The following is a 26,948-nucleotide window of genomic DNA, read 5'->3' as shown; positions in this document are numbered from 1 at the left end:
GCAGCCTGCAGCTTCCCCCACCTCAGCCCCCTGGTGTGGGAGCCCCGGGAGACCCGGCAGGGGAGGGAGGCCCAGAAAGGTTCCGCCTCCCCGGCAGGTGAGGACCAGCGCAGGCTGGACGTGTCTTCTGTACCAGAAATAGGAGAACCCCCCCATCCCCCTTTGTGGCTTCCTGGCTTCTCACCAGTGAGCCAGTGAGTGCCGTGCTTGGTGAGTAAGTTTCTAATAAGAAAATGACATTGTCCCTCAGAACAGTCCCGCAAACGAGGCCCTCCTCTCCGTTAGCTCTTGAGAGCAGCCGAGGCGGTGCTGCTAGAGTCTGAAGACGCAGAGGTCCAAACGGGGAAATTGCAGCAATAAGGCTGCTGAGAAAAATGAAGCAGCCGACATGGATGCTGTATTTTCCCCCAAATAAAAAGAGACCCCACTTTCTCTGGGCTGAAATGGTCCTTCAGAAGGTGAGACTGGGGGGCGGGGAGGGGAGTGCAGAGCAAATGGAGAAGGTAACAAAATAATGGGTGTCTTTAATGGCAGTGTGCTTTGATTGTGTGCATTTCTGGGGAATGTCCCGCTGATGGCTGAGCCTAGTGTGTGTGTCAGGGGGCGGGGTCCAAAAACTGCAGTGGGATCCTCCCTGAGCACCCACTTACTACCCCTTGGCCCCGGCTGGTTATTGACCTTCAGGAAGCCTTAACTGTGCATCTGCAAACGGGAATCATGACACGTTCAGGAAGTCCCGTGACAGCCAAGGCAAGAATCAGAAAGCAGGCATGTTTCAGGGACCGGCTGAGCCTTGGAAAAGGCGGACGCATCCCCTCTCTGGCTTTCTCAACCACTTTCCCCAGGGTGTAAGTAAACAGTGACGCCCCCTCCTGCCCCGCCCCCTGGACTTTCCTGACACTGATTTGCTCCCTAGTTCTGCTTAAATCCAGCACCTTTTCTCTCAGTTCAAACCCAAGCCTCAGACAAAGCACGCACACACTGTCCCTTACGGAAACTGGACTTGCCCACCCTCTACTTGGAAGATGCATCGTCGACGGGTCTGCCCTCCAAAGTGCCTGTTAGCAAAGAGCGTGGGAAAGAACTCGCTAGGCCACGACCAAACACCAGGAACAACTCCCCGTGAGCAGGAAGAGCTAATACATTTCCTGGTGGCCGATGTCGCGGGAGTCGCTTTAACAACTCAGCTAGCCTCTGACACTGTCAGGGCACAGAGCCGGGCAGAGGGAAAGCTTCCCTCCCAGCGCGGAGCCCGGTGGGGACACTGAGCGCTCATTCTGATGACCCCCACCAGTCAGTCAGCCCCCAAATCCACACAAATGACATTTTCAGTGTCCGGCAGAACGGGCTGGAACTCCCCTTGTGTGACTAGGAAACAGACAAGGGCCGCGTGGGAAGGGCACGCACCTTCATCGCTCTTTGGCTCTCTGGGCTTCGATCAGCCCCAGGGCCAGCTACACACATGGCAGGGCCCACAGTTCCAAGACGGTGACAGGACAGCATTAGACAAGGGGCCAGGCCCTTCAACGCACGGGACCCGGGCAGCTGTACTTATGGAGACGGTCCCACCAAGTCTTCTCTCCCGGTGTCCTCTGATCCAGCCCCAGGACTGTCACTCCCACAGCCACCACGTCAGAAAGAAAATGAGCAGCATTCACCGGCCAATGAATGGGCCCAGGATACCTCTGGAGATGAACAACTGCTGACGCATTAGCGCCCGTTTCAAGAGAGAAAACTGTACTGATTCCTGAGAGCAGATATCTGTGATAACTCATCTTGCAGAGCAAGCAGAAACCGGTCTCCTTTGATTCATAGCAGGGAGCACTGAGGGATCTTTGCTCTCTTTTTCTAAGTGAACTATTTCCTGATGTGCCAAATTACTTAGGGGCCTGCACCACGTCTCAAGCCCTCTTCTGAAAAGTAAGGATGCTCTCTGTGGTTACAATGCCAGCAAGAGCCCCAATGTCAGCACAAACACAAATGCAAAAGCTAAAGCAGCTCTCTGTCGTGCCTATACACTGGGGTGCTGCGCAGGTCCCATTTTGGAAACCGGAACTGCACAACGGACTCCCTTTCTCCAGCAGATAACCCTTCAGTGACGGCACCATTGTAAGGTTACTGTTCCCAACCTCCCAGCACCGTGCACCTGCAAGTGGAGGACTCCGTGACCCTTACAGAAATGGCCCTTAAATGCACAAAACACATGTGAGAATTTTTTGAAAATCCCTTATTATTCATTTAAGCGTTTGGGAGCCTCGTTAATTCAGGAGGGGTAATCAGCTGTTGATTAGTCAGGTTGCTGAGCATCCACTGTCAGAGGCTGATGGGGTGTGAGAAATCACATCTCACGGCCACCAAAGTCACCTGCGCACAGTTAGCACTTCATCAGGGGCGGCTGCATCTTCTGGGGATAAATTAGCTGGATGTTTAGTCCCCAGTCTTTTCTTTCATCTCCCAGACTTCTCCGTATTGCCAAGCACTCTCCATTCAGTTTGGTTTTCCTTGCCTATCTAAGGCCAGAAACTATGTCAGAAGTCGACTTGAAAAGCTAGCTGGTTACAGGCACGTCACACCTGTATCACGTGTGCGTGTGCGTGTGTGTGTGCCTGCGTCCGGGTGCGCTTTGCTTTGGTCTTACGGTTCCTGGCTACGGCCTCCTCCGCACCATCAGCCTCTCAGATCCCAAAGGTACCCCGGTTACAGAGAGGATTCCTCAGCCAGGGCCCCAAAGCTCCACTCCCTTCCTCTCCAAAACCTGGCTGACTGTGTGAAAGGTGTAACAGCCGTCAGCTCGCGAGGGGCGTCCCTGGACTCAAGGATGGAAAATGTGATGCACAGGAAGAGGGGCCTCTGGCTGACTGCTCTCGATGCCGACCAGCCACCTGGTCTCCCCGGCAGTCTGCAATGTCTTCCTTCTCCCTCTCACAGCAGAGTGACATCAGTATGTACCCCTTGTGTCATGCCGAGGAGAGTTGGGGGTGTTATTTCTACAAAGACGGGCCAGCCCCCAACGCTTTATGGGGCTTCTGATCTCCAAGGGGCAGAGCACTCCCAGGACCCTGAGACACCCCTGCCCACCGGACCCTCAAAGGAGGGGGCCCATGCTTTACTCACGGAACTGCTCTAGGTGGCCGGCGCTGGCGGACTCGGGCATGGCTGTGACGGTCACCAGCGGGCACGGGTTCCCTCCCAGCGTCTGGCACAGAGCCTCCTGCCGGAAGTAAACCTTCTGGGGGTCGACACTCCTTTCCAGGATATCAAGGTGAGTCTGGAGCAGAAACAAAACGGAAGTGTCTAGGCTTCCTATTTTTGACAATAATAAAAATAATAGAGAACAGCAACCAACGCTTGCATTTGTATAACCCCTTAGAGTTTACAAGTAATTGTGTTAACCTGATCTGCCCGATACTGGGTACGAAGTGATTAAAAAGGGGGCTATTCCCACAACCTAGGCGAAGGTCGATGAGGCAGAAAGACAGGGAGCATCATTCCCGCACGTGCCTGCCTAACAGAATATCCACTTTCAACTGGTATTGAAAGCGAGGGGACAGGGCATACAGCATCGCCCCAGCGTGGTCGCCGTGAAGAGAGCACACCCAGCGCACTCGAGAGCATGGGGCGGAGAGCCTCTGCAGCATGTAGCACATATTTTAGCACCAAGCAATATAAGGAGCATATTGAAAGAGAACACAAAACAATTCACCCAGGGGGCATGCTAAGCCAAGAGAATGACTTAACTGGTAGCAACTGCCTTTTCCTACTCTTCTTTCCCGCCATGGAAACTGGGACTCCTCGTCAACAATCTTTAAGATCCCTGAAGATATTTTCACTAACGTGAACATGAGGATTAGTCCTAACAAGTTTCAGAGATTGCCTCCCCCATAACAGGCCCTGATAACAGCAGCACCGTGACCTCAGTAATCAGAGGAGCTGCCTGCCTCCAGCACACGGACACCAATACACAAAAATCATCCTCTAGCTGAAAATATTAAGTTTTCACCACCATCAAATAGGTATTAACAGGGCCAGAGAAAAGCTTCCCACCTAGTTTTTGACAAAGAAGCCTGCTAGATAAATGAAAAAAAATTCTACAAAAACATTGATAAAATAGTCATAAAATATATTATGAAAAGGGGAGTAGCGCCCTCAAAAGGTAGAGGAAACGTTCACATGGGAAAAGTATCTGCTAGAGAAAGAGCAGGCAGAATAATGACTCGTCCAAAGACATCACAACCTGTAAACATGTTACCTTGCGTGGCACAAGGGGTCTGCAGACATGTTGAAGATGAAGGTCTACTTGTGATAGGGAAATCATCCTGCGTTATCCACTTGGAGCCAACCCAATCACACATGCTTAAAAGCAGAGAACTTTCCCCAACCAGAGAGAAAGCAGCGTGAATAGGACTCTGCCTGCTATTGCTGGCTTTGAAATCAGGCAAAGGGGTCAAAGGCCAATGAACATGGTGTCCTTTAAAAGCTGGGAAAGACAAGGAAATTGATTCTCCTCCAAGAGCCTCTGAAAGAAATACAGTTCCAACACCCTGATTTTTGGCCAGTGAGACCCTTTCTAACCTAAACAGCTATAAGGGAAAAAAAAAAGTTGTTTAAACCACCAAGTTTGTGATCATTGTTATAGCAGCAACAGAGAACTGATACCCCAGGAAACAAGAAAAAAAATTTCCTCAACTAAGTAGACACAGACTAAAACCTGCTTGTACTCTATTGAAATAATCGCAAAGAAAAAACCCCCCAAAAGGAAAAGATCATCAGATAGTTCTGTGGCCTTTTCTCTAACCCCGGGATACCTGAAACTTTCGCCTAGAGTCGTGACCTCCTTGAAACTGAGATCCCAAGTCACCTACCCTGACACAGCCTACTGCCTACATTAACACGACTTCATTATTCCCTGTCTGCACTGACATCACTTCACTATTCTAGAAAACTCTTTCCCAGAAAAATAGAAATTGCAAATAAGTGTACTGTTCGTTCCAGGAACATCTCATCAACTCTTCAATAAAAAGGACCAACGGACTCTTTAAACCAAGACCCTTTGAACCCACCTCCTCAAAATTCTTGCCTTACAGTGTCCACCACGAATCTTAGGCCATTATATCATGGCTTTACCTGATGCTAATCAAACCCCCACATTACAATACCTGCCTTCCAAGAAGACTTGAAAGCCTTAATAAATATTCCAGCTCTGCCCCTCCCCCTTGGAGACACTACCAAGACTGTCACAATCTTCCATATCAAGTACATTAGTGTCCTGACACCGCTATAAAAAACACCACAAATTTAGTAAATTAAGGCAACCCCAATTTATTGTCTTACAGTATTGGAGATCGAAAGTCCAAGGTGGATCTTCCTGGGGCAAACATCCAGGTGTTAAGCAGACGATCACTAGGCTCCTTCTGGCGGCTCCGGAGATAACCGATCTCCTTGCCTTTCCTAGCTCCTAGAGGTCGCCTGCATACCTCACCTTTCTCCGCCTTCAAAGCCAGCATTCACATCATTGCCACATCTCCTTGTCTGGCTCTACCCCTTGTATCTCATTCTTTCACTCATAAGGACCCTTGAGATTACACTGAACCCAATACGATGATCCAGGATAATCACTCCATCTCAAAACCCCTAGCTTAATCACATCCTCAAAGTCCCTTGTGCCACGTAAAGTAACATCTTCACAGGTTCCGGGGATTAGGATGCGAACAGTTCTGGGGACCATTATTCCACCTACCACACCAAGGTGAGCGATAAACTCAAGTCTGTCTTAGAAACAGATTGTTCTGGGGCTCTTTCTGGGAGGCACAATGCTAAGGAAAGTCATGGCGAGGAGCACCTTTCCCAGATTCAAGATGAGAATTCAGCTGAGGCTCACGTATCTGACCAAACCTCTGCACTCTATTCTTGTGATTATTTGAATAATGAGTGCCAAGTATTGTCGAGATGTACCTGCACTAGAGACTGGGAGGCAGTCTCATACCCCTGAGGAGACAGGGGCCTAGCTCACTGTCTGACGACTTTCCTGCAGCCTGAGCTCAGCTTCACACGTGCCCAGTGAGGATGACTAAGAATCCAGAGACCTTCACCAAGTCCTTCCCATGCAGGCTGTGCTATTGCTCGGTCTGTGTCCTTTCTCAAGGATGCGTGAATTTGGTTCTGGGTAAAGCCTAGTTTGGGCATGTTTGATTGATAATTTAATCCCAACACCACTGCTTCTTCTTGAGCAGAATGGGGGTTGCACCCTACAATTGAGGTCATTTTTTAAAAAACTGATTGTGTGTGTGTACATGTATAAACTTATATATGTACATGCATGTATACACCAAAAAAAGAAAAAAATCTTAGGTCATACTTCCTCTGCAACACTAGATAGATGCCAGAGGAAATGAAGTACTGCTCAGAGTTTGAAAGAAGAAAGGATTTTAATCCAGTAAACCTATCATCAGCCATGTTTTTGCTTGCAAATGTAGCTTCCGCATGCAAGAATTTAGAAACATATCACCTTATCATTACTGAAAATAAGAACTTGAAGACATAGTTCAGCTGCTCCAAAATCCAACCAAAGAATACTATAAAAGGACAGCCCAGTTAAACAGGTTTAAGTCTACATATCTACTGAAAATATGATTACTGCATTAGACAAACATTAAAAATTACTATTTAGGGAAAAACGCATATGATCAAATTGTAATGTCGTGATCTGTTCTATAATGAAATTTTAAAATGTGTGAAAAAGAAATAAAGTAAAACAAAATATTACCATTTTCAATTTACAGTAATGGACAGAGTAAAACGTTATTTAATTCTTGAAAATGGCAAGGCAGTATACACGTATATGGCAAGATGACCAGCAAGGCAGGCTCGTGAGTCAACCTGCCTGGGTTCCAATTTTCACTGTGGATTCTGGAACAGTTATGTAAATTCTGCAGCTCACCTCTCTGTGACTCGATCTTCTCATCTTTAAAATGTATATAAAAGCACCATTACTGAGTGGCTGCTATAATTTACCCGTATATTATATGTGAAAAGTGCCTGTCACATAGGAAACCCTCAATTTTAACTGTCATTATTGATGGAGAAATACAGGTTCAAATACATTTTTTTAAGAGCTAAAAGGGAAGCAATAGTAAAATTATAAACGCTTAAGGTAAAAATAAAAATGAAAGGATAGATGGTTGGTCCACTTTGCATAAGAGAAAGAGAGGGAGGGAGTACAGGAGGGGGGATGGAAGGACGGAAGAAAGAAGGAAGGAAAGGGAAAAGGCAGGGGAAAACAGTGTAAAATCAAAATTACAGAAGTCACATAAAACGCTGGTGTAAGTATAAACAGGTTAAACAGCCCTATTAAATAACAAACGTTTTAGATTAGGTTTTATAAAGTCCACTGCATGTTGTATATAAGAGATGTTTTTAAAGAAAGGAGGGAAAAAAAACCTGATGTATATGAAAACATGCCTAACTTATCTCTTTACTTTGCTTGCCTCTACTAAAATATTTTAAGAGAGAGATATTGAAACCAAAAGGATAAGCAAACATAAATTAAAGCAGGCACGGCAACAGTAATATATGACAAAGCCATATTCAAGAACAAGTGCATTAAATGGGATTTAAAAATCTTATTTTGACAAAGGGCACAATTCACAATGAACATATAAAACTCATAAATCTTAAGAATCAAATAACACAGGATTGAAATATACAATGCAAAAGTGGCAGGGGGGGAAAACATACTAGGAGTGAAAGGCTTTAAGACAGTACCTCAGTCTTAAATAAATCAACTGCACAAAAATAATGATATACTGTATTTGAACAATATTGTTCTTATAGATATATGTCAAACTTTATAGGAACATCCTTTTTTCCCTCAAGCATCTATGGAACTGCAACAAAAATTAATCATATACAGGGCTATAAAAATTCAATAACTTTTCAAACAAATTCAGAAATTGTACAAACCACATTTTCTGATAACAATTAAATAAAATTAGACAAGTAAAAATGGTCTTAAAAAACAGCAAAAATTTTTTAAAAATTAGGAAATAGAAAATCATCCTCCTACAAGGTCACTGAAGAAATTCATATATTAAAGAGAAAATCAATATTAAATCAGTGTAATTAAAGCTCTGATGGAAGAAGTGGACATCTGGTATTCCCGGAGAGATGGCACAGGACAGGAATAAAAATGTCCCTATCAGAGTGTCGGCCATCTTCATTTTAAAACAATTTAGCATCTCAGTTAAGAGAATGAAGACAATCCTGGATTTGAAGGATACTCTGTGATCATAAACAAATTATTTTAACTGCTTTCATAACATTCTTGGTGGAAGCTGCTCCTGGCATTGTTTGCTATTAAAACCCTGCCTCACAATTACTATCAAGGTCGCAGGCTCCCAAAACGAGGGGAGCAATACTACTGCAGCCTTTCCCAAAATGTACTCTGCAGGACGTTACCAAGTGCACAGGGAGGAGGAGGGGCGGCACACTCAAGCAGTGGGACCACGGCGAGTTTGAGGAAATGAGACCGTTTTCACGGCTGCAGAAATGTTCGGATTCTTTAATACGCCACTTCTTTAATATGCATTATAGGGTCTTAGAAGGAAACAGAGCACAAAGTACATGAATAGTACTTCATGAATATAAATCCAACCCACCCAACCCTTCTTCTCTAAAGACCGCAGGACACTGGCGTGCTACAGAATATGCTTCAGGAAACACTGTCTTTGCTGAAATCCTTTCATGTGGTTTGTTTTGTGTTTTGTGTTGGTTTTTGATATCAATGCTACCTGTGCCCATTTCATTATGGTCCATTTTATTATTTTATTATTTTATTATTTCCTTACATGAGGGGCAGTGGGGGAGAAGCGGGGGCCTTCTCAAGGAAAGCAATGACCATCATTCTGGGACGTCACTAAGTTGCCAACAGGCCACAGCTCTTTGGTGTCTGATACCAACTCTTTGAAAAATAATAAAATCTAGATTTTAGAAGTCAGATACAGGAAGCAGGTTTAGAGGCAGGTCTGTCTACAGAAGTCATTGAGCACAGTTAATAGGAGAGAAAAAAGTAAAAAAAAAAAAAAAAAAAAAAATAGGCCCATGAACATTGTCCTTCCAAAAGAGCACCTTAGCACAAATGCAGGACGAAGCAAGGTTTGAAAGTTTCCTTCTCCTGTTAGTGCTCTGTTAATTATTATTACAATACATTTTGATGAATGATAATATTACCACTTGGCCCTGGCTAGGTAGATCAGTTGGTTAGAGTGGCATCCCAATATGCTAAGGTTGGGAGTTCAACCCCTGGTCAGGGCACATACATGAAGCAACCAGTGAATGCGCCTCTCTAAAATCAATAAATAAAATAATACTACTACAACTCAATAAATGCCTAACATCTTTTAGCCTGAGCTCATTTTCTGTAAACTGTAACTGCCCCTGCAGCCCTCTGCCTGCTCCCCTCAATGTCCTCTCTGTCCATGCCACCTGCCACCAAAAATGTAACACCTCCATCCTCAGGGCGTTATGCTGGCTCGGCAGAAGACTTCCAGAAGGAAACCAATTATAAACCTGTGTTCGCTTTTCTTTCACCAAAATGGCTTTGTATGGTTCTTCTGAAAACCATTTTCAAGTGAATGCTAGCGTCTCAGACCCAGCAAGGACACGTCTAATTGGATACCGTTGGGGTCACTGGTGAGAGAAGCCGAGTGCCTGAGTGCAGGCGCCAACAACTGACTGCAGTGACAGCCCTGCAGAAGCCACGGGGGTGGGCTGCTTTCTAAAACTGGGAATAAGTTCAAGGCGACGATGGAAACACCCAGAGGGGTCATCGAGAGGTCACCTTCGTAAGAGAAAACCCTACCTATCCAGGAGAGGTGTCTGGCTGGTAACGAGCACTGCAGCCTCTGTGGCCCCCCTACCCCCCCATCTCCTTTGTCAGCTACTCCTTTAAAACTTCCACAAAAGACTTTATTTAACCTCAGCAGGTGATCCTGCTGAGGCCATTGATAAAGTGGAAGGCACTCGGCACTGAGAAATCATGTCGTATTGTTGTCCCCCAGTCTGCTGTACTGCCTGTCCCCCTAACTCAGGGGAAAGCTCGCCCCTAAGGAGATGGCCTGTTTTATTTGTGGACCACCTAGTTCTCCGTTAAATACACCCCTCAGAGAATCAAAGGCTTCTCGTCACAGAAAAGCAAATGACACCTTTAAATTAAAAAAACAGAACATAGCCCTGGCTGCTGTGGCTCAGTGGATCGAGCGTCCGTCTGCGAACCAAGTGTCGCTGGTTCGATTCCCAGTCAGGGCACATGACTCGGTTGCACATCAGGTCCCCAGTTGGGGGCGTGCGTGAGAGGCAACCACACAGTGATCTTTCTCTCCCTCTCTCTCTCCTTTCCCCTCTCTCTAAAAATAAATAAACAAACAAATAAATTATTTAAAAAACAAACAAACAGAACATGCTGTAAGAGGGTTCTAATGAGCTCCCTCAAACTGCCCGTCTGCCAACACCACCCCCCGTACACTAAACAGCCTTATTTTAAGGAGAGAAATAATTAGTCTCTAGGTCCTTACTCACAGATTTGCCAATTAGAAAGAAAAGATGATTTTAATATCCTTTTTCCATTAAAAATAAATGAAGTTATATTGCTGATGATTTGGAAAAGAGAGTAAAGAAAAAATAATTATCAACTACCTTAAGACAACTATCCCTAGCCACTGTATTTATTTCTTTTTGGTTATTTGGATTTTTTTTACAACGATCAGTAGCATTTATATTTATTTCTTTTTGGTCCTTTATCTGGATTTTTTGCATAGCTTTAGTTTTATTATAAATTATGGAACGAGTATCTCCTAGTCAGTCCAATGTAGAAAAGAATCACACATCATCATTTAAAAAGATAATAAATAGTCTAATGGTTACCATCTAGTATGGCTCACTAGTCACAGTCCCTTAGCAAATACCTCTCAGGTATTAAGTTCTTTAATTTTAATAACAACCCACGTAGTAACTGCTTTTGCATTCCTGACTTTACAGATGAGAAAACCGAGGCACTGAGAAGTTAAACAGCTGGCCCGGTGCTCAGACTCAAACCAGGCCTGTCTGACTCCAAAACTTGTTCTCCGTTTGTGCTCAGGACCCTGGAGCTCCAGGGTCCCTGTGGCCAATGACGTCCCCATTCACGCACGTCTGGGCTCTTCGTGAGCAGCCAGCCGTTCGCGTTCACCTCCTCAACATGAGGACCCGTGCCTGGTGCCCGTCCTTGTTTCGGCCCATGCAAGCACAGGCCCCTGTCTATTGACTACCTGACAGCACTGATTTATGACTTGGTTGCCGCATCTCTGATCTACTTCAGTAAGTTAACTTTCCCCATTTGGCACGTTTTTGAACTCTATTTCATTCTGAGCCCCTTTAGAAGGGACTGTGCTTATGGCATCCCAACTCTCCCCTTTCTCTCCCTCTCCCTCTCCCTGCCCCCCTCCCCTTCCCTGCTTACACTACACTCAAGTGCATCTCTAGACAACTAACGGTGGGGGTCGGCAGCACCTACCACAGCAGGGCGAGATGCCTGGTGAAGAGCCCTGCTCCCTCCTTCCAGGGCCTTGGGCTCTTCCAACATATGGATCCTGCTTGTGATCACTGTTCCTGTCTGTCCCCACTTCAGGCAGTGATAAGTTCTCCTGAGACCCCGCTGGGCTCCTATTTCCACCCAATACTACAGGCTTCCTAGGGGCAATCCATAACATAGTCCAAATACTTTTAACAAGTATTGCTAACAACACTTTAAGAATTATTGCAATTATTGATCGCCTGATATGGATGATTACAATAGAATTCCTTTTGCTTGCTTCATAGTTATAATAATATTGTGTTTCTTTCATTTAGCTTTAATACTCTAATTTGGATAATTATCCGACAGAGTTCCTGGCAAGCATCTGGAAGATATCAATTTGAAAGAACCAAATACTAATTCTCCTATTGTAAAAGAATAATAAAATGTTTACAGTTGCAAAATTATATTCATGTTGAAAAACATCCAATACACATGTCCTCTCTGTTATAAAAACATCTGTAATTATTAGACATAATCCATATCCTAAGAGATTTACAAATTGCGAATTCCACATAGAAATGTATTTTCTACCCCTCTGTATAATCCCCAAGTATCATATAGTTAATTCTTCCCTTGGGGTACCATTCACATTTATTTTATCACTGATCTGTTGGAAGAAAAACGTTTTCTCCTTAGGACATATCCAAAATGTTTTTAAAAGACTAACGTGCAATGAGAAATGCACTCATTCTGTCCATGAACGGGAAGGAGAGTTTTGTTAAGGGAAGTCATGTAGTCAATTATTGTGTAAAACATAGAACACACGACCATGCGGTTACTGGAAATGTAAAACCTTAAAGTGAGAAGACACATTGTTAGCTTTCAAATAACAAATTATCTTTCTCATTCTGTTCTTCTCATTTAGGATAAATAAAAAGATGCCTCTTTTCCTGTTTCCTTCTCATTAACTCTCCTCCCCCTCCCCTAGTGGGAAGACGTTCACGGCCCGTAGGCTACGGAACAACCCAGCAAACATCAGTTACTCAGACCGCGCTCTCCTCCTCATAGTGACCCACTGAGGAGGGGAAGAGAAGTTGTCTGTTCCTGTGTTTCTGTCCCCCCGGCAAGACGAAAGTACCCTGCAATGACCCCAAGTCTCCTGAACTATTTGCTCACTGTCAACGTCAGACCCTGGGCCCTGGTAAGTGGACCCCAGGGGTCCGGGCTAAGACGGACGACAGCGACCACGACTTCAGTCCACTTTTACAGGGACACGTGGTCCCTGAGTTATGTGATTATATAATCTCTGATGGTTAAGCTCAAGTCACCAGCCCATGAACTTTGCCTATAACACTAAGTTCCTTGGTTATAGTTTAGCTGGACAGTGTCTTTCCCCAAACACGGTCCCATTCTTATCGCAGGAGGGGTTCTTGCTAAGTGTCTATGAAATGAATCAAAATCGGAAATTCAAAGTAAGAAGCCAGACGCAGTCAAGGCCTTGGCTGAAGGAGTTTCAGACTTTGAATCAGCTGGTAGGGTCCTAGGAAAACCGGAGTGTCCTGGGATAAGAATGAGACCACGCTTCCAGGACCATGCGATCCGGAGGAAGCACATCCAGGGTGCTCAGGGCTACAGGAAAAGCCATGAGCTGATGAACGGAACCATAGGAGATGATACGATCACACAACTTGATGACTACATGCCCCATACAAGCAGACTACCTGGTAGCAGTTATTGTCTGTCATAGCAAGAACGCCACGCTGATCTGACCCCAAGCGCGGCTTCTAAATTTCTCTGCGTTCATCTACAGAAAGGGCCAGGATGTAAGATTTCTAGGCCTTGATATTTGCCTCTATAAATGACAGGCACAAATTAGACAATTTTCCAAACCGCTTTGCTTTCTAAAGTTTTTTTTCTAGCTGCACTGAGAGTCTCAGAAGGGTCTAAGATATTCTAACCAGGGACAAAAACAGTATCCTGGACCCATGGATCATGTCCCCAAAGGACAAGGCAAACACACAGGAAAAGGGGCGTCTCCCTTCCCCAGGAGAAGCGCACGTGCAGTGTCGCCCAGGTGAGAAAAGGGAAAAGCTGTGGAGGGGGATTATGCATGTGGCCTCTTCTGGGACCCTGGAGGCAAAAGCATGTTTTATGCCACACACGGCTTGTTACAGCCTCGCTTGTGGCCCTCATTTCTTGGATTGACTTCTTCAGATCTCTAAGTGTGACACACCAATAATACTAGTTGGCGCATCCCTTGCAATCTGGAAAACAGCAGAGCTCTTCCTTTAGGCAAGACAACACACGGAGAGAAGGGCAGATGCGCTTCAGGAAGCCGTTAGCCAAGTGGTTTAAGACATGCCTTCTCGATGGGGAAAAAATTTTCATTTGTACCCGAACATGCCTTTCAAAGGCCAAGACGTTCTTGGATATTATCTTTCCCAACTCCTTATCAAAGACTTAAAATGAAAATGCTCATCCTTCGGGCTAAGTGATATATGCGCTCATACGTACACATATTATTATAAATATGCTAATAACATTTTGCATTAACACAGAGGATGAAAGTGCTTTTACAGAAGATGCTTTAGCTCATTAATCCTCAGGATACCCGTGAAATAGCCAGGGGAGAGGGACACTTTGCCAGCTTTTTCAAATGGCAGGAAACTGCACAATTTAAGCAGTTTGCTCAATTTGTCTCGCGAGCCTTTGGCAGAGCCTGATAGCACGTGGTGCTGACTTCAAGTCTGGACTGACGGACACTAGACTCTTCTCATAAAAAGACAGGGGCCTCACTGCAGTAATTCAGTGTTTTATTCCATTCTCGCCTTGTCCACCCTGGATCCTTCTAACACCGGCAGCCCACGGCCAGGGAGCCCCAGAAAAGCTAAGGGGCTGCTCGCGCACGGACACAGGGGGGCTCTCCCAGCTTTACCTTCCCGCTTCCTGCTCCTCTCCCCGCAGGGAGTCCACGACCGCTCAATGTGCATCTCGGCTGACCACGTGCTTTTACCCCATTTCAGTCTGATAACCTCACTCCGAGCTCATTACTTTGTGTCTTCTCCTGAGGGCTTCTCAAAGACGGAGCCCCCGAGGCATGCCCTCCCTCCTACGCCCCACCTGCCAACGAGGCCCAGCACGCCCCCTGGGCCTTCAGAACGCCACTGGTCACGGCCTCAGCCTCACGCTCTGTCCGCGGAAAGGGATGGGGCAAATCTAAAGGCACTAAGCTGGGGACCACCAACACCGGCTTCCCTAGGATCGGGGTCTCTGGAACACGTCCCAGACAAGCTCAGAGAGCCCCCTCCGTCCTGTCAGGGCCGCGCTACGAAGAGGAAGTTACCATGAGGGCGGTGTAGGTGTAGGGGTAGTGGTAGGCCAGGTAGCAGGCATCCTCGTCGTGCGGGAAGGTGACCGCAAAGGTGAGGGTATAGTAGCACTTCCTAGGCGCTCCCCCGGTGACAGCGGCCCTCTCGCGATAATGGTTTCTACAGGAGAAAGGAGAGGAGAGGAGAATGAGGGAGATGCGAGGGAAGCAGCCACGGAAGCTTCTAGGTGCTATAAATCTCTCCTGCCACCTACTAGCAAAACAGTCACTCAGAACGCTCTGTGGGTGAGATTCAGACGACAGAGAGATGTGCCAGGGACCTTGCTGCAGGTCATGAGCCCATTCAGCAGTGTCTAGGCTGGTCCGTCTGGCTCTTCACTGTGGCGTATATGCCAGGGGCCTTTCCTGGCTGTGTCTGCAAATGAGGCTACAGAATCACTGAGATACAAGTAGAGGAAATTATGAAAAATTCTGTTTTTCCTGGGATTCTATTGCAGATATACACTTTTTTACTCAAATTTTGGTTTTCCCAAACTCCGCCTCTCCCCAGATTACAGAGTCCAGTTCTCCCTTCCCCTCTCACCTGCCAAGAGGGTGTATTAGCACTCACTACTACATACTGAGTTCCAGCTCAACACTGAACATACGTCGTTTGCTGTTCTCACTGCAACAGCCCATTATCCACAGCCAGTAAGCAAGTGGTCAAGACAGGGCTCGAACCCAGATCCGTCGGTCTGCAAAGCCTTTGTTCTTTCACCAGACAACACGTTCCTCCCAAAGGAATGCATTTCTCACCCTGAATGTGGTTCAGTGCCTTCTAGCCTGAGAGTGCATTATTTTCCTTTGTCAAAGATGAAGCACCAATTCTGAGCCCTCAGAGGACAACGTCAAAGTAAATCGCCCCCAGAAGTACATTTCGGAACAATATTTTCCCCACGTGCTGCCAGATGCGTGCTGGCCTTGCCTGCTGATGCTGAGACGGCTGTGCGGGCCTCCCTGAGAAAGGTTATCATCGAGGCTGCGCTGTCATGCGAAACGCAGCCAGACACCAAAAGGGGTCCTTTTACCTCGGAACATTCACAGTGTTATTTTACTTGTCCACTGTGCTTTGGGGTTTTCTTGGGTGAGAGGGTGGGGGGAGGGGGGAAAACAGATCATTATTCTGGGTGTTCTTGCGGAATATAAAAAACACGATAATTGTTTTCTGCCTTTTTCCTACCTTCATGCTGCCTCTCCCCAAAGCAAAAAAAAAAAAAAAAAAAAAAAAATTTTTAAAGCAAGCAAGAAAGGGTGAAATAAGAAATCTCCTGTCTTGTTTTTGTGGTTCTGTACATGTGTGCACGCGTACTCATGCATACAGAACACTAGAAATGGGAGTGAGCACAGCTGGAAGTCCCACGAACTATGGGTTAACACACTTCTCTTGCCTCAGTTTCTTCCAATGTGGCACCCAAGAGCCTTGGTCTTTCTAAGGAAAGAGGGGCCCCCCCAACAATGTGAGCCCCAGGTGAGTACCCCACCCAGCTTTTCAGCATCACAGTTACAGGACCCATGTCCTTTGTGCCTACGGGACTAGAATCCCTCTGAGTCTTGATGCCTAACTGAGTCCCCTTTATCCAGATTTCCCCCAAGTTCTGTAGCTTCTCCCGGCTAAAAAGCTCTGGTTATTAGGAACTAGTCAATGAAGCAGATGTCTGCTCAGAGAGCATGCAAGCCACATGTGCCCCGGCTTTTTATTCTGATTTCACTCCTAAAGGCCCCGCCACAAACGCACGCTCCGCTAGCCCAGAGCTAAAACAATCAATGACCCCTTTCTACAAGGGAAGGGCCAACAGAAGGGAAATGAGGCGGTCAAAATGGCGGAAGGTTTGACAACCAATCAAAATGTGGAGGTGAGTTTTACCTCTCAGCAGTTACGTGTGAGTACACACACACATACCACATCTACAAAACCATGAATGGAAAGGCAACCAGGAACACACATCTCATGCCTCACCATCCCCAGTTCTTGACCTACAAGCAAGAGAGACTGCCTGCAGCCTTCCTAAAGATTAACGGAGGCCCCTGATGGCCAGTGCGGGTGGTCTCATTTGGCATGAGCCTTGCTTCTGGTTAGGTTTCCCGCTGTACAAGAACTATGCTGAAATCACAGGCATGTTCACCGTAAACAAACGCAACCTTACCACACCAGCCACGAGAAAGAGCAAGACAGAGAGAGGAAGCGAGGATGTGAAATCCCCATCATTGGGCTCTTTCCACCATTCAAACCTAACCGGGACGCCAGGGAAGGAACAGTGAAATGGAAAGAGAAATAAAATGAGATAACTCTTAGCTTTTAAGCTTCTGTGGGCCCAAGTCCTAGTGATTTGAGAGAGGTAAAAAGAATCTGAATAATGGCTTTAATTTTTTATTGAACTCATTGGGGTGATATTGGTTAATAAAATTACATAGGTTTCAGTATACAATTCTGTAATACATCATCTGCATATTGCATTGTGTGTTCGCCACCCCAAGTCAAGTCTCCTTCCATCACCATCTAGGCCCCCTTCACCCTCTTCTTCCTCCCCCCACTCCCCTTACCCTCTGGTAATCACTATACTGTTGTCTATATCTGTGAGTGATTTTTTTTTTTTTTACCCCTTCACCTTTTTTATCCCACGGATAAGCCAGCCCTGTCCAGGATGGTTGCAGGCTTCTGAAATTTAAGAAAAATTGGTATCACCTCATTCAGGATGAGTTTCTACTAAAGGAGATCCAGTTGCCTCCCGAGCCTGGGAGTTAAACTCCAGCCAAACCTAAAGCAAGCGTCAGGGTCCCCCATGGACTCGCCTGGTGGCTGTATTGTAGCAGGAGGATCCAGGGACCCACTCTACCACCAGGGACCTTTAAACTTTCCCAAGACCTCCTTCTTCAAAGTGAAATGCTTGGTGTATCCCTGGAGTGAAACACGTGGCTTGCTACCATTCAACAAGTCCATGATACAGTGAGGGCCCATCAGAACAAAACCAATTATTTCTGTTTTCCCAAGTATGATGTGAACATATTGAAGAAGGTTTGCAAGGCAGTGACATTCATCCTCCCTGTTTTAATTGGGTCCCACGTTCTTTCTTTGTATGGAAAACCCTTTCTTCCTTCTTCATTCAGCCGAGCCAACTCCTCTTCTTCCTTCAAGATTCATCTCAAGTGTTTCCTCTTTCAGGAAGCCTTCCCTGATAGTCACCCTTTTATATAGTTCTTATCACACTGTGTCTCTACCTCACTGCTGACACTTTATGGCAGGGATTATGCTTACTCATTTCTGTATCTTCACACTTGGCACAGTACCTGAACTTCGCAGCTGTTCAGTTAAAGTTTGTAGGATTAAACAGACCTAAGACTCCAGGAGTAATAATTACAATGCTTAACATATTTTATTTCTAATCCTAATGATCTCTTTTGAAAGTATTATTATACATACTCTACAGATGGGAAAATTGAGGCTGATAGACGTTAAGTGTCTTGAGCAACTCCTTACAACAGGCAATTCAGTACACGGAATTCAATGCCAGGTCAGGGTTTACGTCAAAACCAAGACATTTTTTTTATTATATCACCTTTCTCTTAGGAATAGATAAAAGGACAAGAGGGTTTTTGGCTGAATTCGTCAAGTAAGAATTTGAAGTTTTGGTCTTCATAAATCAGGGCTGCATGTAAAGTGTAAAATAACAGAAGGAACGTAAAATAATCCAGATGAGAGCCAGTGAGAATGATCCATATCAGCATAATTCTTCGTGTCCTTGGTATCTGATGCCAGTATGCTGTTTCTGCTGTTAATCGTAACTGCTAACAGTCACGGACACCCTATGCACCAGACACTGCTCAGAGTTCTCCACGTGCCTTTTCTCATTTCATTTAATTTTCAGAATCAGTCTGTTAGGTAGATACCATTATTATCCCCATTTGACAGACGAGGAGCCCGAGGTTGGGAGAGGCTGGAATAATTTGCCCAAGGTCACACCATTAATGAAGGGGAGAAGTCTGAGTCCAAGAACTCTCCGTTCTTCACCTGTTCTAGGTGGACAAGAAGCGTGTCGACACCTAGCGTGTCCTTGGATTTGCCAGATCCCAGATAGGTCCTCTTGGGTCTAAGACGAGGGTGGATAGAGCCAGCCTCTCTGCAGTGAAAAGCTACTCCCTTGCTCTTCTAGTCCCTGAACCATTTATCTTCAGAAAGATCCGCGTTTTTATAATCATAAAGCCTTCAATGAAGCAAGGAGCAAAGTACACAAATGCAGAGTTATAAACTCAATCTACTTCCATTTGTACTTAAAAATATGCTGGGAAGTCATTTTTTGTCTGTGCATGCACGAAATGAGCAAACGGTAAGAGAGAGAGCAAATTAGATAATCTTATAATGACGACGGCCCCACTTAACGAGGGTGCATCATTTCATTTCACGTAACAGGATCTGACCGGGCTTCCCTCGGTGGCAGCGGCTCTGCGTTCTCTGTAATTCCCCATCGCCCCCCTGAGATCCTTGGAAGGAAGCGCGGCGGCGCGCTCCGGCACGACATTCATCTTCATGAGCGAGCCGTTCCAGCTCCTCTCACCGGCGGAGATAAATGTCAGAAGAAATCAGCCGTTGCGTGTTACACGGCCCCTCTCGGTGGGCCGCTTCCCTCCCTCTGCCCTTCAGCGCCACGATGACTTTAGACCAGAGCTGGGCGAGAACCTGCCAGGGTGCGGGGCTGTGCACAGCACAGGGAGAAGCAGACCGCGGGGACAACCAAGACTGTCCCTGCTTCTATGTGAGGCATGAAGGAATGATCCTGCCCATTAAAGTCTCTCCCTCTCGAGGGTCCCTGTTTATTTTCTGGCCCAGTGGTCTTCAAGGGGAGTGGGGGAGGAGGTCCTCCGGGAAGGGGCAAGAGGATCCACGGAGCCCAGGCAGAAAGCATTAGAATTCCTCTTCAAATCTGTTATGATCTAGGTAATAAGAAGGCGATTAAGTTGGCTGGGGTTTAATCTAGGGACGGAGCAGGCTGCCCTGACTCAGTCTAAGTCACTGGAATGTGATGAGCAATTAGAAACAAACTAGGCTATGACGCAGCAGTATCACCCACTCTTCTCTGTTGTCCAGGCTGGCACAGGAAACAGACACGCATCTGACACCTACGGTCCCTGCGTGTCCGACCGTGAGGTGTCCACGGCTGCAGAGGAGGCTTTCTGAGGGCGGCCTAGAACAGCTCACCTCCTCACTGCTCTTAGCTCCCAGAACGGCACTTAAGTTTGCAGAAGCCTACATTAGCGGCTCTACAGATTATATTATCTACATTAAACTAAACCTCACAATAGAAACAATTCTTTTTTTTAATTCTGCTTAGAAGCCATAGCGTGACGACAATATTAAATTTCAAGCTGAAATGACCAAGAAAATGGAAGGATGAACATGGTCTACTTCCTACCCTTAATACTAGTGCTTTTTAAAAATTCTTATGGGCATAAAAATAATCTAATTAGACCTGGGGAGTTAACGAAAATTTTCCAAAATTACCCAAAAGTTTATTTACATTCTATTTTTATGTTAAACCCTAAGTGTGTAGAATGCCCTAAGTTACCAACAGGATAAAAATGCTGTTGACAGTGAACAGCATGGATTTGAACTATGGGGGTTCACTTATACACGGTTTCTTCAATAAATATTTTAAGCATATTTCCTCTTCCTTATTACTTTCTCAATTTCCTAGCTTATCTTACTGTAAGAATACAGTGTACAATACATATAACATACAAAATGTGTATTAATTGACTGTTTAGGTTATCGGTAAAGCTTCTAGTCAACAGTAGGCTATTAGTTATGTTTTGGGGCACCCCAAAGTTGCATGTGGAGTTTTGACTGTGCAGGAGACGGAGGGATCAGCACCCCTGACCCCCATGCCCAAGGGTAAACTGAGTAACAATTAGGTAGACAGTTAAACTTATTATTTCATCTTTTTCTCTTCATTTAAAATTCTTAATTTTTTGCATGTTTTCTAACGTACATATTAGTGCAGTAATGTGTATATGATTGATTTAAAATGACTTATGAACAAATCTATATGAGAAGTACATGCATAAATATATCTTATTAAAACAGTTTGGATACCACGTTCTAACTGATGATAAGAGGATCCACAGAGAGGATCTTCATTGCTGTCACTTTTTGAAGTAAATAAATATATTACTTCTGAGTGTCTTTGACCCTTCCGTGTTATATACCAGGTACCATGGCTTCGGATTCTCCCCACAGTGAGCGCCCTGTCGTGCCCTTTAGAACATGGCGCTGAACCTGGGAATGTAACAGCACAACGGAAACAGGACTTCTGAGTTCCTGAGGACACGTGGAAGACAGAGAAATGAGGAACAGTTCTCCCAATTAATACGGTAAGTAGAACAAAGGCAGAGATGAAGCAAATACACACACACACACACACATCTTCTAAAAGCAGATCGACCCAAAGATCATGATAGGCAGAAGGGGAGAAATACATTGTATGTGGCAAAGCATTCTGCATGACGGAAGGGTGTTCGGTCATGTGGCTGAGCACAGCACACCTATCCTGTTTTCAGATCACATTATTGGAAATATGTTAACACAACGTGGTGAATAATTGCAAAACAAACTATACTATGATGTAGCAATCATCCATTTATCTCTGTTGTATTCATGGCTGGAAAATGAAGAATGAATTACATTATACATTCACGGTTTTCCTGTTACCCCTCTGTTCCTCTCTAATCACACAACAACGGTCTTGTTAATGAATCTAACAGCTATTAACATCCACGCTGGCTTTCCTCAGGCCAAGGCTGTGCTCTTGGGTGTGGTGGCTTCTTTCTTCCCTCGGCAGATAGATGCTCTGCCCCCTGAATCCTGCTCCTTATTCCCCGCCCACAAAAGGGCAGCCGCCAGGGAGAGTTACACCCCCACCAGCCGAGGAGGCTGAATGTTACTCACACTAACACGAAGCCCCAGACCCAGGCCGCTGCAAGCTGGGGGTTTCGTGTCTATTTAGGGTTGCCCTTAGCAGAGGGCACTAAAAGTTATTCTGGACACACTAAGGTCCAAATTTAGGCTTTCATTATTTTTCCCTGCAGCTGGGAAAAATATTACCTTGAAGGGATTTTTTAGTCTGAATCTCTCTGGACCGCAGAAAGATCCTGAGAGTTTCTAGGCAGATGGACCAGAGGGGAGTTGCTGTACAAATGAATGGAAAACCAAAAAAATAACCCTATTTTGCTATTGTTCTAAAGAATATAATCAAAATACTGCCTAGGTCCATATCCTACTGTATCAAGGTCTAGAGACTGCCAACTCGTTTGTGAGTCAGCGCAGCTCTGTGTTTTGTAGCCTGTGGATATCTCTATGGAGGTTTTGCTTTATGTCTGATGGAGCAGCATGACCTTGACCTCTCCTATCCGTGCCCTTGTCCCAACAGCCTCACAAGCCAAGAGGCCCACGTATATACACACTTTCTTCTTGACACTGACAGCAACCTAAACCCCAGAATGTCTAATTACAGTTTTTAAGGGGCCTCTTATAAGCACAGAAAAAGGTAAGACTTACTTTATCGAAGAAAATAAATATTAGTCTATCCATTTTTTTTAAACTAGCAATGACAATTAATTCTATATTTTCTACCTGTTCAAATAATACCCAGCCTTATTTTTCTTATGAATTTGTATTTTATTTTCTCACTTCCAAATGCACAAATAAGCAATTCATAGGTCTGGGATTCTTTTATCAAAAGCTATGGATAATTTAAATTTCATTACCATTTTACAGGATAAACTGATAAAAATGGTTGGTGCTCAAGGGTTGAAGACGAATTGTGAAGACCTTCCCTCTTTTATTTTTTCCAAAAAAAAAGAAAAATCATCTCACTATGTGTATTTGTCACATATTTACTTTCATCAACTTTGTAAAACTGAAGAATAAGATGGATAAGAACAGGCTAGAATTTCTCAAGACTTTCTGCTGACTGAACAAAAACGGACACGGATAAAGAACTGTAAAGCTTGCTGCACTAACCACAGGCTGAGTCTGTGCAACCTCTAATACCCAGCAAGGTCTGCAGGTGTTCACGTGCCCACATGAAGACAGACCATATTCACAAGTCAAGAGCTATTTCTTGTGGTCCGCGGAGGGTGCCATGTAGCATGCTTATGCTGCTGAAGGGCAGGGCATGTGCCGGAGGGACAGTGACAAGGAGAGCAGACAAGCACAGATTGCTGAGGTTTCTAAGAGCCTTGGGGGAAAGCGGGAAGGAGCGAACAGTATCCTAACTCACTTGTAGTAACAGATCTCACAGCCCGTCCGTACCCAGCTGGGTCTGCCAAGAAGAGCCTCCTTCACAGAATACATCGTTGGCTGCATCCCTGCACAAAATAAAGACAGGGTTAAACGCTGGGGCAGAAGAAAGGGGCAAAGAGTTGTAGGAGGCTGTAAGATGGCCCTCAGTGATACCCAGGTCTTAATTCAGGAACCTGTGAATGCTGCCTCGCCTGGCAAAAGAGCCTTTGCAGACATGATTGAAGGATCTTGAGATGGGAGGATTATCCTGGTGGGCCCTAAATGTAGTCACAAATTTTTAAAATTGATTTGAGAGAGAGAAACATCAGTTTGTTGTTCCACTTATTTATACATTCATTGGTTAATTCTTGTATGTGCCCAGACCGGGGATTGACCCTATGACCTTGGTGTATAGTGATGACACTAACCAACTGAGCTACCTGGCCGGGGCAATCAATGTCTCTATAAGAGTGGGACTTAATGAGGTTTGACTACAGAGGAGAAGCAATGCAACTAGAGCAGGGAGAAATCTGAAGATGCTATGCTGCTGGCTTTGAAGTCTAAGGAAGGGGCGAATAGCCAAGGAATGCCAGGAACATAGGCTCTAAAAGACAGAAAAGGACACAGAAAATTCACTAGCACCTCCAGAGGGAGCCTGGCCTTTCCAACACCTTGACTAAGCCCAGGGAAACTCAATAACTGTAAGAGAGTAAACTTGTCTTGATTTAAGCTGCCAAGCTTGTGAGAATTTGTTACAGCAGGCACACAAAGTAAATACCAGAGTCCAGGATCATATTTCCTGTTTCTATACCAGCAGGAGTCTATTTTTAGTATAACCTAGACATAGTATATCCTGTGCTTGAACCTGGAGATATGGGAGTATTTTATTCCTTGCTCAAAGCCACTCAATAAATTAGTATATGAGCCAGCAACAACACGCAGGATCTCCCATTCCCACAAATGTTCAAAATAAACCTGGGCTATTCCTTTGAATATCTCCTCTAAAACATACATGGGTTTTCAGGAGAATTTAAACTTTCCCGAGAGTTTGCTCGGAGTGTAAATCAGTGTTGGAGCGCACTGCTTGCCTGTCTGTGAGGAACAGGTCAATACATTTGCTACCGTAGGATTTAGGAGACAGCAGGAACAAATGAGAGGGGGCTCCCCAGCCTCAGAAAGTCCAAGGCAGGGCAAGGGAGGCGGGGAGGCGGGGAGTGTCCTGTGTGGTATCACATCCCACGGCAGAGCGGGGCTTCCCGGCCTCCCGTCCCACGGCAGCGATTTGCCATGTGTCGGCCACCGCCTTGTCACACCTGGGCACCAAAGTGTGTCCTTCAGGAAGCCCGCGGGGCCTCTGGTAATAACCCGAACGCTCCCAGCGCGACCTCGTCCCCAGTGTTAGGCAGAAAGGCTGGTCCCCGGGTGCTCGTACCGTAATTAAACTGGCTGTTGGCCTTCTCGCAGTTGATGACGTTGAAGCGGTAGGGGACGGCAGCCCTCATGCCGCTCACCCTGAAGTGGAACCACTGCTGGTACTGGGTGCTGTTCACATCGTTGTTGACCAGCAGGTCGTACTCGAACCTGCCAAGGCGGAAGCAGCAGTGCAGGGTTAGACGTCTGTAAGGGAACTGCCAGCACCCAGACTCTCCCCAGCTCGGGCTCCTGCTAACAGGGCTAAGACCCGGGCTGGTCAATGACGCTTACGATCCAGGGCTCACAATGCTGGTCACCGGCAGCGGGCCTGCAGCGCTGGAGGAGAGCAGGTCCTTCGTACTAGGAGAGTCACTTACACAATTGTAGCATATATATTTATTAAACTGCGATACAGTTTCTATCCAGCTGGGAAAAGGCAAGTCTGCGATTTCCCAGAGAAAATGTGCTCACGTCTGGTTGGCTCTGCTGTTACTATTTAAAGCTAGACGTGACTTTGAACCTCAGTTTCCTCATATGGAAAATGAGAATAGCATCTAAACTTGCAGTGCTGTTTGTAAAGATTAATTAATACAGCATATGTCAGTCCCCTGCAGAGCTACAAACATGAGTTAGGCTAACAATGCAGGGGCTGTTTATTTGTTATTCCCCTTTTAAAGTGATACAACTTACATGCAAGAATACAGTGCACAGACCTGAGGTATATAAAGCAATAAATTTAAACAAATTCATCAGGGTACACCCATTTGACAACCACCCAGATCAAGATACAGGACCCCATGAGGCTCTCGTGTATCCCCTCGCAGCCACTATGACTCCAAGGGTAATTAATTCTTTGAGCTTTAGCAACAGAATTAGCAATGCAGATTTGACTTAAACATTATTAGGGCATTTCATTTTCAAAAATATTATTGTCACATCCCCTTGGCATGTTCCTGGAGTTGCTTTTTAATGTTTTTTACCCTCCTCTGCAGTTATGGCTTTTCTTTACTATTGGTTTGAGAAAGACGGGAAGAGGGAGAGAAAGAGCGACGTGAGAAACATCAGTCGGTTGCCTCTTATATGTGACCCAACCAAGGATCGAACTTGCAACCTACATATGTGCCCTGACCAGGAATTGAACCCACAACGTTTTGGTGCACGTGACATCGCTGCAACCAACTGCGCCGCCCAGCCAGAGCTTGAATTGCTCTTTTAGAAAGGGCAATGCGTTTGCTCTGACTCGTTCATCCTCCCCGGCCCTGGACCCCCGATACTGGCCATCCTGTAGTGAGATCCGTGGAAGGGAAGAGCTTCAGGGGAGGCATACCAGCCAGCACAGAGGGGCGTGATCTGATGGAGCCCCACTCCTCACCCTAGCCGCTGAGGGCACCGTGACTCACTGAGCAGCACTCACGAGGGCAACTGCAGAAAGCCTCGGTCCATTACGTTGTCCCTTGTGCCTACAACGCTGGGTCCAAAGAGCAATCACACAAATTCCTTGCCTTGTTTTCTGTCATTTGACCATTAACCTGACCGCAGCGGGTTCATTTAGGACCCCACCCACTGGCCAAAGGCAGGTAAATGGAGAGAGAGACCTGCGCAAGGGCAGCAGCTCAGCCACACCCTGCGCGGATCACTGTGCCACTAGCAGGTCCCTAAGGAGGTCTCTCCTGGACCCTCTGAATGTGACAGGTGGCGAGAAGGAATACTAATGGCAGGAGCCCTAAAAAGCAGCGGCAGCTGAGCCGGCAGGTAAGAGAGAGACAAAGGCCACGAAGGGTTCTCAGCGGGACGGCGCTGCCCATCCTCGGCCCAGCGGGCTCACCTCGTCTTGTTTTATGTGTTGGGCTTTCCTGAAACAAGCAGCAGACATGGAAAGATACAGGAAGAGGGGACCCTGGCATCAGTGAAAGTAGAAAGGTCCCCACAAAAATGCTCGCGTACCCAAATATGGGCCCATTATTTGGAAAACAGGTGTGTTTCTAACTGGTCACCTCTGGTCTCCTCCATCCTGCTGTGACATCAGCTAGGGACAGGCTGGCCGATGTTTCACAACTGACTCTCAGCCTTCGCCTGTACAGTCTGCCACTCTGCATGGTGCAAACACCACCCCCGGGGTTGACGTCCAGCTGCCAAGCAAGGTGAGACCCCACAAAGGGCGAGGGAGGAGGCGGCCACGCCTGCGCCCGAGCTGCCCACGGCGACGTTCCTTACTTACTGCCGCACTTGGATGGCTTTGCGGAGGTTTCCTGACTCAAACTTGGAGGAGAACCATAAACCATCGGAAGCGGAGTCTTGCCTGTAATGAAAGAGGAACCGTACAAACATGCGTCATTGCTATTCCTGGG

At 46.0% G+C, this 26,948-nt stretch overlaps 1 protein-coding gene across 1 annotated transcript in view; it reads right to left on the bottom strand.

Moving 5' to 3' along the window:
• Positions 1 to 26,948, bottom strand: part of AGBL1 (AGBL carboxypeptidase 1) — a 375,392-nt gene that overhangs the window by 283,112 nt on the left and 65,332 nt on the right. The window contains exons 12-16 of the mRNA XM_090263733.1: positions 26,819 to 26,899; positions 24,620 to 24,768; positions 23,186 to 23,273; positions 14,892 to 15,036; positions 3,115 to 3,268 (exon numbers count right to left, since the gene is read on the bottom strand). Of these exons, the coding sequence (XP_090119859.1) occupies positions 3,115 to 3,268; positions 14,892 to 15,036; positions 23,186 to 23,273; positions 24,620 to 24,768; positions 26,819 to 26,899 (617 nt within the window). The remainder of the gene's footprint in view (positions 1 to 3,114; positions 3,269 to 14,891; positions 15,037 to 23,185; positions 23,274 to 24,619; positions 24,769 to 26,818; positions 26,900 to 26,948) is intronic.

This window comes from Furipterus horrens, unplaced genomic scaffold (genome assembly GCF_987537825.1).
Source record: "Furipterus horrens unplaced genomic scaffold, mFurHor1.1.pri manual_scaffold_16, whole genome shotgun sequence".
Classification (NCBI taxonomy): domain Eukaryota; kingdom Metazoa; phylum Chordata; class Mammalia; order Chiroptera; family Furipteridae; genus Furipterus; species Furipterus horrens.
Note: the sequence above shows the minus strand (reverse complement) of the source record. Positions and strands in the feature narration are given on the sequence as shown.